Source organism: Gouania willdenowi, chromosome 8 (assembly GCF_900634775.1).
Source record: "Gouania willdenowi chromosome 8, fGouWil2.1, whole genome shotgun sequence".
In the NCBI taxonomy this organism is placed as follows: Eukaryota; Metazoa; Chordata; class Actinopteri; order Blenniiformes; family Gobiesocidae; genus Gouania; species Gouania willdenowi.
This window is the reverse complement of record NC_041051.1, coordinates 9,445,597-9,459,080: the sequence shown is the minus strand read 5'-3', so window position 1 is coordinate 9,459,080 and position 13,484 is coordinate 9,445,597. Positions and strand designations below refer to the sequence as shown.

Genomic DNA, 13,484 nt, shown 5'->3' with positions numbered 1-13,484 from the left:
TTTACAGAGGAGTAATCAAAGGGCTTTGACAGCATCATCAGCATACAGTAGCAACTGACATTTCTTCATACATCATTCTGGAAAAGTCAGCAGTCTAAAGTCAAAACTTTCTGTAGAGTTAAAGCTGCAGTATGTAAGTTTTTTTTTTTTGGCTTCATTTGGTTAAAAATTTTATAATCACCTTTGAGCATATTGTAATTCAAAGTGTTCAGGGTTAACAGTGTCATTTTGCATCTTCTCTTGGACCTATATAAAGGCTTTAGAAATCCAGGACTGTGACGCAATTCAGTGTGCCTTAGGATGTAAAGATAAGCTAAGAAGGATGTGGGTGAGAAGAGCTTTAAAGTAATGAAATAAAACATGTACAGTCGGTGGCGATGTACACCTATTCAAGTTGGTTGCAACACGCCAATAACCAAGAAAGAAGAAAGAGTGTGACACGACTCTGTTGTTGTTGTAGTAAAGTACAAAGTAAAGCCCCATGTACCGGTGTCAAAGGGAGAGTGTGAACAGACGGGATACATTGCTTGTAAACCTAAGAGAAGCATATCCAAGGTGTTCAGGGCAGCAACTACAGAGTTAAATGTACTTTCATGTCTCTAAAACATTTGAAAACTCTCCAATAACACAATATAAAGTCCCTACATTTGTCACTAGTCTCTATTGAGTAAAAAGTCGCTAGGAGCTCCACAGTTGTGCGCGTCCACGAGGATATGATTCTACATACTGCAGCTTTAAGCTAAACATATCCGCTTTTGCATATGGAAGGTTTTTGCAGCTCTGTTAGACAAAATGTATTTAACAATGAATGCATCATTTTAGTACACAACCATTACTTTACTTCTTGAAAAAAAAAAACAGAGATAGCATTTTATGTTTTTGGCAACTTTTTCCAGCTCAAACTCTCACAAAGGAAGTGGTGGCCTGGTGGATCACAGGACTAGAGGGACCAGGTTCGAAACTTGGGGAGTGTGAGCTGATTGTCACCTTGAGAGTCTAAATTTCACAGTAAAGTGTTGAATAAAGGATGATAATATTATTAAAACATCTGTCATGCCCTTCCCAAAACACCAAGAAATTGAATAGTAAACCAAGTAGATGATAATTCAAAGCATTTAACTTGTTTTTTATACTTTCGACAGCTTTTGTATAGAGTTTATGGCAGTCCTGCAGATAAAGGAGAAAACTACTAAAACTAATTGAAAACTGATTTAAAAATGTTGCGTTCAGTAGTGAAATTTGGACTTTTAACATTGCTGATGATTAGCTAGGTTATAGCACTTGTCTGTTTATTATAAATAGGTGGCACCGTTCTAATAATGGTAAAAAAAAATGGTAAATGGACTTGATTTATATAGCGCTTTATCACCACACTGAAGCAGTCTCAAAGCGCTTTACATATCAGCTCATTCACCCAATCACTCTCACATTCACACACCAGTGGGACAGGACTGCCATGCAAGGCGCTAGTCGACCACTGGGAGCAACTTAGGGTTCAGTGTCTTGCCCAAGGACACTTCGACACATAGTCAGGTACTGGGATCGAACCCCCAACCTCTCGATCAGAAGACGACCTTCTACCACCCGAGCCACGGTCGCCCACGGTAATCAATACTTATGTGGTTTGTCGCAGTCACATTAGAGCATAGAAATACAACACGACAAGAATGTGCAAGCCTCAGAAACAGTTATGCTATGCTAGCAAAAGCTTACATGTAAGGCAGTGGCTATACGTACGGTTGCCATATCAATACACCGACATTCTATCCAGACAAACCCTAACCAAACCCTAACCGTAAAAATTGTTGAGATATAGGGTTATAACCATAACCCTAACCCTAAGACGCTATGTACGTGTACTTCGGTAACCATACCAATAGCACTGGGGGTCGTCTGTACGGCAACTGTACGAATAGACACTTTCTAAATGTAAACAGTCCAGAAGAAGCTGCAGGTGTGGAATGCAGTGACGCTGCTCGTCAACACGATGCTGACTGTAGCTCATCAACATGAACAATACCACCTTATCTCCTTTGTTTCTGCAAATCATAAATAGTTCTACGTTCTTCGTGTTTGGCTCAGTCGGGTAAATATAGAACACGTATTGACTTCCTCTCCATTTACAGCAGCAGAGAAAAAAAGCACTTCAGTGTACGTTGATGACGCAGCTAACACCATATGGCGTGCATGCACTGTGTGAAACGTTGCGTATGATTCCTGCAGAAGTATAAAGTATGAAGTTAAGGAAAACTAATAAATTACACGCGTGACAGTAATGTTTGACAAGTAATCGAAACTGACCAAAGTCACAGAAGCCACTGGGTCAAAGGTGAATAAGAAAACCGATATGGATTTCATTTCAGAGCACTTATAGGATGACCCTTAGAGTCCTGCTGTCTCAGAGAGTAACATGATATTTAACTGAGCACTTCAGCTCAACAATATCAGTACAATAACTCGCCTTTACATTCACACAGATGACCACCTGCACAATAGAATGCCAAAGCAACCCATTCACTTAAAACTACAAAAAAAGATGTATCCTGACACTTCACTTTCAGAACAAATAATAATAATTATTCATCTTTTCCTTCCTTTGACCATTTTTGGTGGTTACTGACCACTACAGACCAAGAACTACAGACAAAAGCTGCAGTTTTTCCAGCCCTCTGCTACAGCAGGACATCTTTGTCCAATGTAAAGAGGCTATTTCCTTGTTACACAGTCAGATCAAATTTTCCTCACAATAACCACTTCACAAGTTGCTCTAAAGCAGTGTTTCTCAAATGGGGGTACGTGTACCCCTAGGTGTACGTGATGGCAGTACAGGGAGTACTTGAAAGAAAGTGAAAAATTGATAAATAAAAAATGATCATCAAATAATCAAAATGATCATCATGAACATGAACTGAAAATACACGGGTCAGTTTCATTTCTGGCCAAGGAGCTACTTCCACAATGACATAACCAGTTACACAGAGATTTAAAACACTGCGTAGTGGTGACATACAAAGCCTAAACACTACTGTAGAGAGAAGCAAGGTTTGATGTTTTAAATGACCTTAAAATGTAAGAAAATGTTACAAAACCCAATATACTGTACATAGGTTAGTAGAGTTATGAAATTAGGGGTTAAAATCATTAAATTATCGAATTACTCTAAAAATCTTGTTTTCTAACACGATTCTTCTGCTGGAGAGCCGTAGAAAGACTAGAAATAAATCAATGCAGGAGGCACTAAATACTGTTTCATTTCAAAGTTACATTCTTTAAAATGAGTGTTAAAATTCTGTCATTATGCTTTTTTAATATATTGTTCTGAGAAAAATGTTGTAGCTGGACCAAAGGGGTACTTTGATCCAGAAATAAGAAAATGGGGGTACCTGAGCCAAAAAGGTTTGAGAACCACTGCTCTAAAGAGGTTCCCAAAGTGGCATACGGGTACCCCCAGGTGTACGTATGAAAATCAAAAACATAGTGACAACATTGCAAACTAGAATATAAATCTAGCAGCAGTCAGGTGCCTCCATGCATTGCCACAAATGACAAATTGGCCTCTGTAAGACTACCTCTATGGTGAGAAAATTCCCTCCTTGACCAGTAGCCCTGCTCAAGCATAGACTTTAGGAATAGAAATTTTATTGATTGATTTACACCTGTGACTGACTGTCACTTATTCATTGTAGGGCTGCTCAATTAATCAAAATTCGATTACGATTTCCATTATTACACCCAACGATTACAAAAATTGCATAATCGAGAAAAAACGATTATTGAAAAATAAATAAATACATAATTTTTTTACACGTTTCATTCGCTAAATAAAACAAACCCACTATTTCGGATATCTGCAAAAAATAAAGCTTGGCACACAAATGTTATTAATACTAACTTTGAGTTCTTTAATCCACGCACATGCAAGCTCCGCCCCTCTCAAAGCCAAAGCTAGCCTACAGGCTAACACGAGGAAAGTTGTTGCTAGTGGTTTTTAAACATGACAGGAGAAACACAGCAAGACCCGTCACGTACAAGAACTGTTTGGTTTTGTGCAAAAGTGAATATTCTTGATTTTAGTGTTTGAAGGATTTTATTGATGTTTAAAGAATATATCTTGTGTTTTTTTTGTACCAAAACTAAAAAACTTTTTGGTTAATAAATAATCGTTTGAATAATCGTGATTTCAATTAAGACTAAAATAATCGTGATTATTATTTTTTCTATAATCGAGCAGCCCTAACTCATCGTGCGCGGCTCACCGATGAAAATGAATAAAATAAATGTCAGCCCACAGATGAAGCGTCGCCTGCTAAAGACAACAACACGTAATATTCACGGTGTAGCTACGGCGGACCGAGATGCTAGCAGTGGTACACTGTGGATAGCCGAGCTACTAGCATAGCCATGGACAGCAGCTAGGACTCAGATGCAGAGCTCACTTATGTAGCCTCAGACAGAGAAACTATCTCTTCAGCCAAACGTTGTTACGTTACGTTACGTGATACGTGCATCCTCGGGCTGGGCGATATGGACCAAAACTCGCATCTCAATATTTTTTCTCAAAATGGCAATATACGTACGATATAAATCTGGATAATGATTGAATTCAAATTAAGTCTGACCAGAAAGAAAATTCAGGCTTAAATTTGCTGAAACAAAATGCCATACAAGCACATTTATTAACAAACAGCTGCACAATCTGTGTCACTTTTGCCTTTTTCCCCTACAAGGGACAACACAAGTGAGTTCTGTAGTGTGGCTTGTTAGTCCATCCATCCAACTATGTTTTTCATGCTGTTCTGAGAAGTAGCAAAAGTTTGGAAACCCCTGATCTACAACACCAACTTCTCCATATATCTGCTCCCATTAGTTCAGTCGTTCCAGCAGGTATAAAAGCTAAGCAAACATAACAGCTGATCAGCTGTTCTCAGGAAGGTTCCTCGTGTCTTAAAGATCTAGATCATGCACCCTTTGAATAGCAACTAAGTTTATTTTGCTCTTCGCATTTTATTCCACCTAATGAAAGGGTCTAAGGTGGAATTGGTTTTTGGTCACTTCAAGATGAACAGATGTCCAGTTAGCATTGTGCAGGGACATTTCAGTCATTAATAGCTATAGCAATACAGGCATTGAGTGAGTCTGCTCAGTTTAGAACGTGGTAGAAGCTCTTTTTGCAAAATAGGAAAATAAAAGTGACACCTTTGTTGGCTCATTCTCTGCAATGACCAGGGTTATGATGTGAAAAGAGGAAAAACACAATATCTTCTCATTTATCTACTGAAACAATACCTTGATTTTTGACAAAGCATAAATAACCGCGTTAGGTACATAATATTAGCTAATTCAGTAGATATTTTTTTCAAAATCAAAATCCTTTGACTATAAAGACATTGTTTAACATCACAATTTGGATCTTATTTGGGATATTATTTTACCCCTAGTTGTTTTAAAAATGGGATCAGTGGCACTGAATACAAACTAAGTACAATATGTTTAAAAAGACAGCAATAATATCAGGGTTTAGTGTGCCAAACATAAAAACTCCAAAACTTAAAAATATGATATATTTTTCATTGGGGAACATTCTTTATGTTAAATTTCACTAAAAGCATATGGAAACATGCCATGTTAAGACAAAGCTTATTACGAAGTTTATTAGAGCACAAGCACAGAATGCCATCCCTAATATCAAGTCTTTCACAATAAGAGCCCTGGAAAAAGCTGCCCTTGAAATCTGTCATCTATATCTATACTATAAAGCAAGAAAGGTCTGTGTGTGTGTGTGTGTGTGTGTGTGTGTGTGTGTGTGTGTGTGTGTGTGTGTGTGTTTGTGCAGCGAATATCTCCCTGACGCGGTGCCTTTGAGTAATTTGGTCATTTCAAAACGTTTAATTTTATTTTATTTTGCCCGGACCGCACATTCAAGTTCACCCAGACGTGAAACTTATTCAGCTTTTGACCTCAGTGTACAGGGGGCGCTAACGCACCATCTATCACTGCACAGATCCGCTCCGGTGCGTGCCAGAGCCAATCGCACTGGCGAGCTAAAGTCACGTGTGCGGCCAGAGCCAATCGCTCGCTGAAGACCTGGAGTAGCACCAGGCGTGTGAGCACACAGCCAAGCCGACACACGAGTGAGAGAGAGGAAGATAGTTGGCTCTGTCACAATAAGCTCTCAAGTCTCACGTATTGGGTGTGAGACACAAACATTTCAACCTGATGTGAGTCACTGACTGCGTGCATGTGCGCAGCTGAAGCGCGTGCGTGAGTGTGTGAGCCCACGGAGGAGTAGCGAGTTACACACACACGCCCACACACAAACATCTCAAAACACGCCCTCACCACACATAAGGTATTTATAATAAAAATATACTACATGAGTAAACTAAAACAAAAAACTTAACAATATTTATACAAAAAGTACACAAAACGACAACGGAAATGCACAAAAATATACAAAAAGGCTCCAAAAACACACAAAATGACTCAAAAAAACATACATTACAGAAAAAAACATTTATCATGCACATGTCTCATAGAATTAAACCAGGGAAATCGCACACGCTATTTTACTTTGCACCTGCAAAAATCCCCCTTTATAACACTTCAGAGTACAGAGTATGTACACCTCTTTGTACATCCAACCTTCAAACACATATTAATTTGGACATAATCAACAACTCTACTGAAGCTCCTTCCACTATATGAATACATACTCCCGATGGGCACTGGACTAGTTTTTTTTAATTCTAATATAAATTAAGAAGGAACTTTCACTGTTGTGTATTTGCTAAACTCTACTTTTTTCAACCTTTTTCAAAGGTTTCAGCAGTGAATTACCTGAACTGAACTCAGTGATGAGCTTCATGGCTTCATCAAGGGCTGTGCGATTCTGCCTAAAAAAAAATCTCCAATTTTTTAAAGAAAAATTCAAATTTTGATTCGATTTTTGATTATTTTTTTTTTAATGTCCTTAAAAATGACTGCAGACATCAGATATATTGACAAAAGTGCAACTTTATTGCTGTGATTGTCCTCAGGAGTTAATAAAAAGTAAATGAGGTTCTGTCTTTCAACAATTTCAAGCTTTAACCCAGGTTTAAGCAAAAGTGCAACAGCGCCTTCACTGTAGCTTCAATTTTCTGATTAAGAAATCAGATAACTACATATTTTATAATATATAACATTACAATTAAAAAAATAATAAACTCTTCCCTTAGAATCTCAGCATAGTGCGAATAAAAAATTTGACCTATAATATAGCCTAAAATATATATATATATACCTAAAATATAGCTTACTCAAAGGGTAAGCAAAGAGGGGGCTGGCTCACATCGGAATGCAAAAAAGTCTGAAAGGACTGTGGTGGGAAAAAATAAATTAAAAAAATTAACTCGAATTTGCAAAATAAAAATTGTTTTTATCTACAAATGCAATTAAATCGATTTTTTGCCCAGCCCTAGCTTCATCCCTAAAATAATTCCTCTAACCTCCCACCTGATTGTTTTTCCTGTGCATCAAAGCGGTCCCTTAACCGACTGTTGCTCACTGTGCAGCTCAGGAAAAAAGGTACATTAAACTAATCTCATGGGAATTCAAGGCAATGCAAATCAACTAAAGAGACAAAAGAAAATGCCATCAAACAGATGCCCAACAATGTGAAAATGATTTAGTCAGCACATGAATCTGTATAATTTACTCATGGAGGTTACACTTTGGATAGGCCTGTATTCAGCTACCATTCAGACACAGTCATATGCACTGCTGTATCTAGAAATCATCATAGTTATGTTGTTTTCTTTCTGCTTTGATGATTAGTTATGGACTATTTATGAATATATAGATTGTTTGTTTAATGATATATGGATCATTCATTGTATTAGCAGTTGTACTTAGGATTAACACTTCTTATTCCTTTTCGCACATGTAAGTGGAGAAGTGTAAGTGTTTGTGGATCATATCAATGGTCTATTTCTGCTGTTGCAATTAATAATTTTTCATTTTCTAAACCAGTGGTTCCCAAACTGGGGTACGTGTACCCCTAGGGCAGGGGTCTGCAACCTTTACTCTCAAAGGAGCCATTTTGTCTAATCTCACCTGGATTAAAGTCCTTCCGGAGCCAAAAAAAAAAACACTTTCTCAATAAAGACAATACAATGTATTAAATTCTCCAGTTCAAATTTTATCAAATCATTATGTGTAAAGGATATTTTTTCGAGTTAATGTATTTGAAGGGCTACACCACATGATCACGTTAGTCAACACATGCTAAGAGATCATTTCTCGCAACATCAAGCATGCAAATTAAACTAAATTAAATTAAACTATATTTTGTTCCAGAATATTCTTTTTGTTAATTATCATACAGGGATTTCAAACCTAAGGTCAGCCACAGGTGCAAGTAAAGTTGATGGTCTGTAGAGGTTTCAGGAGATGATTTATTTTTAGGTTAAAAAATGGTTTTATCATAATTATATTTGAAGTCAATGTCATGAATAATCAATACTCTCTGTGAGAAATAGCAATTCATTATTTTAATATATTTTTTGAAAGCTACAGGGAGCCATTGCAAAAGAGTCAAAGAGCCACATGAGGCTCCAGAGCCGCAGGTTGCAGACCTCTGCCCTAGGGGTACTTGAACACCTCTCAGGAGGTACACAGAAACATTTGTCAGTTTATTTTTATTTTTTTAACATTATAGTTTTTTTTTAATATGCACTCTGACTTTTTTTCTCATCCATCATGAATAATTTGTGGAACAACTCTTTAAAATACACCAAAAGAGGAAATTCAAATTCTAAAACAAGCAAAACATCAGAAATAAATAAATAAAAAGGTAAATTCAAGGTTAATGTTGGACGAGACACGAGACAAAATGTATAACATAAGCTAAGGGGTTACTTGCGATTAATCATTATACATGTTCAAAATAAAGACATCAATCAATCAATAATTTTGAAAATCAGGAAAAAAGTTATTGCAAACACTAAACAGAAGCAGGGCATCTTCTTCATCTCATCAGAGTTTGTAATCATTGGGCAAGTAGGTGCTGAAATGGCTGTTATTCATCATTTAATTGTGCAAAAATAGGCAAGTTACTAGAGCTGGGCAATACTGTATATCGAGATTCAAGACATATCGAGTTTTCCATTATGGTGATATTGAAAGTTACAATATCGCCTGTAAAGATATATTTTAATCTTATAGCTCTTTTTGTATTAAAATACTTATTTTAGGAGTCGCTGCTTTCTTTACTTCTCAGAACAGCATAAAAAGCACAGTTAGATGGATTTCTGAGTGTGTTCTAAACCAGACCTTCCCCTAAACAAGCCACACAACAGAACTCACTGACACATGCTGTCCCTTAGAGAAGAAAAAGACTAAAGTAGCACATGTTATGCTGCTGTTTGTTAATAAATGCTGTGTGTGTGTGTGGCATTTTGCATCAGCAAATTTAACCCAGAATTGTTTTTCTGGTCAGACTTTATTGACTTAAAAACATCAAGATTTATATAGTATATCGCCATTTTAAAAAAAAATATATTGAGATACGAGTTTTGGTCCATATCGTCCAGCCCTACAAGATGGTGAAGAAAAAGATCCAAAAGATGACTTACAAACACACACACACACATGCATGTATTTGAGTTTCATCACACACACACACACACACACACACACACAACCCTCTTCTCCAATACCATCTGAAATAGGGGCTGTGCCTACTCTGCAGATGCTGATATCAGCAACAAAGCAGCGGGGCGCTGCTAGACACCCCGACATTACCATGAACGCATAACACAGAGAACACGTTAACATCTGTGACAATGACTCTGGTCAACAATATCTCAGACCATTCAAACTCATTTTAGTTCAAGGGCCAAATAAGGAGCAGTTGGATCTCAAGTGGGCCACAACATTATTGTACCATAGTTTACACATCGATGTATACATAAAGTACTAAATATGTAAGAAACCACCAATATCCAAGCAATAAGTGACAAATATCAGTCTCAACAGGATCTTCGCTTTAAATTTTCTAGATTTTGTGACCAATTTCTATTTAATTAAGAGAAATGTTATGTAGTAATTTGAGGAAAATTGAAGTATTTTGTAAGAATTTTGACAATTGTTGAGTTTCATTTACACAGTGATTCATGTTTTCTCTGTCATTTTTACTTTATGCTGCGGCCCGAAATGGATGCTCTAAAGGGCCGGATTTGGCCCCCGGGCCATGAGTTTGAGACATGTCTTAGACCTATACCTATGAATCCTAAAGTCAGCATTTTACCTGAGACCTTTTGATGTCCAACCTTAAATGATGGAGCACATATGAAGAACATTGAGAGAACCAGCTGTTTAGCACATCTGGCCTTACCTGTGCGTGAAGCCTATACACAGTCAGTGTTTAAGTAAAGGATATGGCCATTCGGTGATCTTTTTGGCGTATTTTCTCACAAAGTTGTCTTCGCTGAAGATGAACAGCGACCGGTTGACGGTAAAGCAGTTCTGCCGCACAGGGATGGGGTTATAGAGGGCCATTGTCCGGGCTCTTTGCGCCATAGACTGTTTGTACATTCTCTGGGCTCCGGGCCCTGCGGGTGGCCCGTGTCCGTGTGCGTGTCCATGCCCGTGTCCGTGCCCGTGTCCGTGTCCATGGGGTCCGCCTTGCCTGCTACCGCCGCGGCCCCCGGGGCCCCCTCCACCGGGCCCTCCGCCATACCTGGCCGGTACTTCGTCTCCGAACCGCGCCATTCTATGGACACCGAGAGCCAGTCCTCACTAAAGTGTGCAGAAGGAGACCAATGCTCAGCTGTGCAGCCACACAACATTACATCCCATCTGGATCAGGACGTCTCTAAAGCACAACGGTTGTCTTTTCTAATGCTGAACACCTGCACCCAAGCTCTAACACCCAAGGGCGCCCATTTACACCCTCCTCTGGAAATGGTTGGTGGACTGGCTGCTCTGTTGGGGTGTTTTGGTCTTCATTCGTGAAGAAGAAGAAGAAAAAAATCGCTTCACATGAAATCACGGAAAGATTGTAAGGAGTTTATGGTTTCCATGGTTCACGCATGGATCGGAGCGCACCAGTGCCTCAAAAACCCCTTCCATTCATTTCTTCTCCCCCATGATGACAGAAAACGCCCCAGGCCCCAAAATAGACGGTCAAAAAGGATTTAAAAACAACTCATAACATCTCAGTCACTGATGTTCACCCTTGTAGTTTGGGGGTATTTTGGCGTTTCCAGAACATAAATGGCAGAAAAGGTGGAAGAAGAAAAAAACTCGATGTATTTATTCATTAGGATGAAATGTTTGATGATGAGGCTCCTGCCTGTACCTATGTTTAACCAGTTTAACGCTCTGGAGGAGAAAAACACAGACTTTCGTCATTTTTCCTTTTTTTCTTAATTAAAAATGCATCTCAAACAGTGCGGGGAACGGGAAAAAAGACTCCTTTCAGTGGCATCGTTGTCTGGTGTTGCATACATTTCCTCAGATGAGATGAATTCAAAGCCTCTCCCCTCACCTCGATCATCATCATCTAACCCTCACCTGCGCGGCCATCCAGGAGCGAACACACGCACGGACGGACAGACGTGCGTCGTCAAAGACAAGGATACGACGACCGGTTGTCCACCGCCTTACACCCTCTCATGATACCCATCCGTCCGGTAAAGTCCTTCAGCATCCCCGCCCCGGTATTAGTCCACCTCCGTCCGCACTGAGGAGCTCCGATGTCCTGTCACAGCGTCCTTTGCCTCTCATTGGGAACCGCAAGGCCTCTCTCTCTCCCTCTCTCTCTCTCTCTGTGAGGAGGAAGAGGGGGAGGGGGAGGGGAGGAGGAGGAGAGGGACCGACAGACGGACAGACGGACGGACGGACCGGAGAGTGAATGGGGAGGTGGGAAACAGACGGAGATGAACGGCTGTTTTCCTGCAGCTTCCAGGTCGGAGGTGCTTCTGTGAAATGGATCAATGTGTGCGTCTCTGGGCGCGTGCACGAGCCGCTCCGCTCCGCAGCCAAGGCGCATGACGCACGCAGCTCGTCCAACTTCTATGTCACTGATGTACGCATCGTGTGTTGCCAGTTTTTTTGTACGTGCCCCTTCAAAAACCCGTACGTTAGTGTAGTGCTTAAACAAAATACAAATATGACTTTAAAAAAGGCTCAACAATAGTTCAAATGTGTGTTTCACACACACACTTAAAAGTGTAAGTGTGCTTAATATAGCCTCTGTGTGTGTGTGTGTGTGTGTGTGTGTGTGTGTGTGTGTGTGTGTGTGTGTGTGTGTGTGTGTGTGTGTGTGTGTGTGTGTGTGTGTGTGTGTGCGTGTGTCATGCAGAAAGATACAGCTGCAACCCAACACAAGCTCACAATGATATGATGGCGAGCACAGCGACGACGGCGCGTGCACGCCAAAGACAGCTCGTGACGGGTGTGCCTGTGTTTGTTTTTTTTGTTTGAAAAGGTGCTGGACTGTGTGCGTGTGCGCGCGCGCGTATGTGAGAGAGAGAGTAAAAGAGAGGAGGCTATTATTAGAAACAGACATTTGGAAATTAATGGACGGAGAGAGAGAGAGAGCTATCCACCCTCCCTCCCATCCAGAAACCGAGTCGAGGATCTTCTTCCTATCCTCCCTCTCCTCACCTCAGGGTTTTTTCATCGCACCATTAAATCAGGGGTTTTCAACCTTGGAGTCAAGAACCCATTTGGGGTCGCAAGACACGGGAGGGGGTCGCCAGATGCCTTCAACAAACTAAGAATATATATAATATTATTTTTACCCTTTTTCTGCAACCACAATAAACTCATATTTTGCTCCTTTTATAGCTGATATCAGGAGTTTCTGAGAAATCTATGTTTATGTATAATTCTTTTGAAATGTGTAAACTATGGTTTACTGCTGGTGGTCATTCATATACATTAATGTATATAAGTCCCTCCTTCATCCTATAGACCCCTATACTATATAATATATACTATAGGGCGACCGTGGAACAGTGGGTCGTCCAGTAATCAAAGGGTTGGGAGTTCAAATCCCGCTCTATCTGAGTCATTGTCATTGTGTACATGGGCAAGGCACTTTACCCACATTGCCTTGTATGAATGGGTTTGAATTGTGCATGGATGTTGGTGGTGGTCAGAGGGGCCGTAAGCACAAAATGGCAGCCACGCTTCTGTCAGTCTGTCCCAGGGCAGCTGTGGCTACATTGTAGCTTACCACCACAGGTATGACTGTGTAGGTGACTGGTGTGAATGAATAAAGGTTTCTGTAACACGCCTCTTCGAAAAAAGCGCTAAATAAATCTGCGTCCAGCCAATAGGCTTAGATTTCCTGTTTTTGAGACTGTCAATCAAAGTCAATGTGGAACTGTGCACGGAAACAAGGCCGCACGTCACAACAGCAAACAGGTAAATATGATTTTGGCTCTTACCTGACCCATAGACCTAAATCAATGCGACCTTGTTATGTTCCGCGA

The 13,484-nt window shown here is 39.9% G+C and overlaps 1 protein-coding gene across 1 annotated transcript in view; it reads right to left on the bottom strand.

The window, feature by feature from the left end:
- Positions 1-11,956, bottom strand: part of cacna1aa (calcium channel, voltage-dependent, P/Q type, alpha 1A subunit, a) — a 133,234-nt gene extending 121,278 nt beyond the window's left edge. Inside the window, 1 exon segment of the mRNA XM_028454776.1 lies at positions 10,421-11,956. Within this exon segment, the coding sequence (XP_028310577.1) occupies positions 10,421-10,752 (332 nt within the window). The 5' untranslated portion in view covers positions 10,753-11,956.
- Between the last annotated feature and the right edge of the window lie 1,528 nt (positions 11,957-13,484).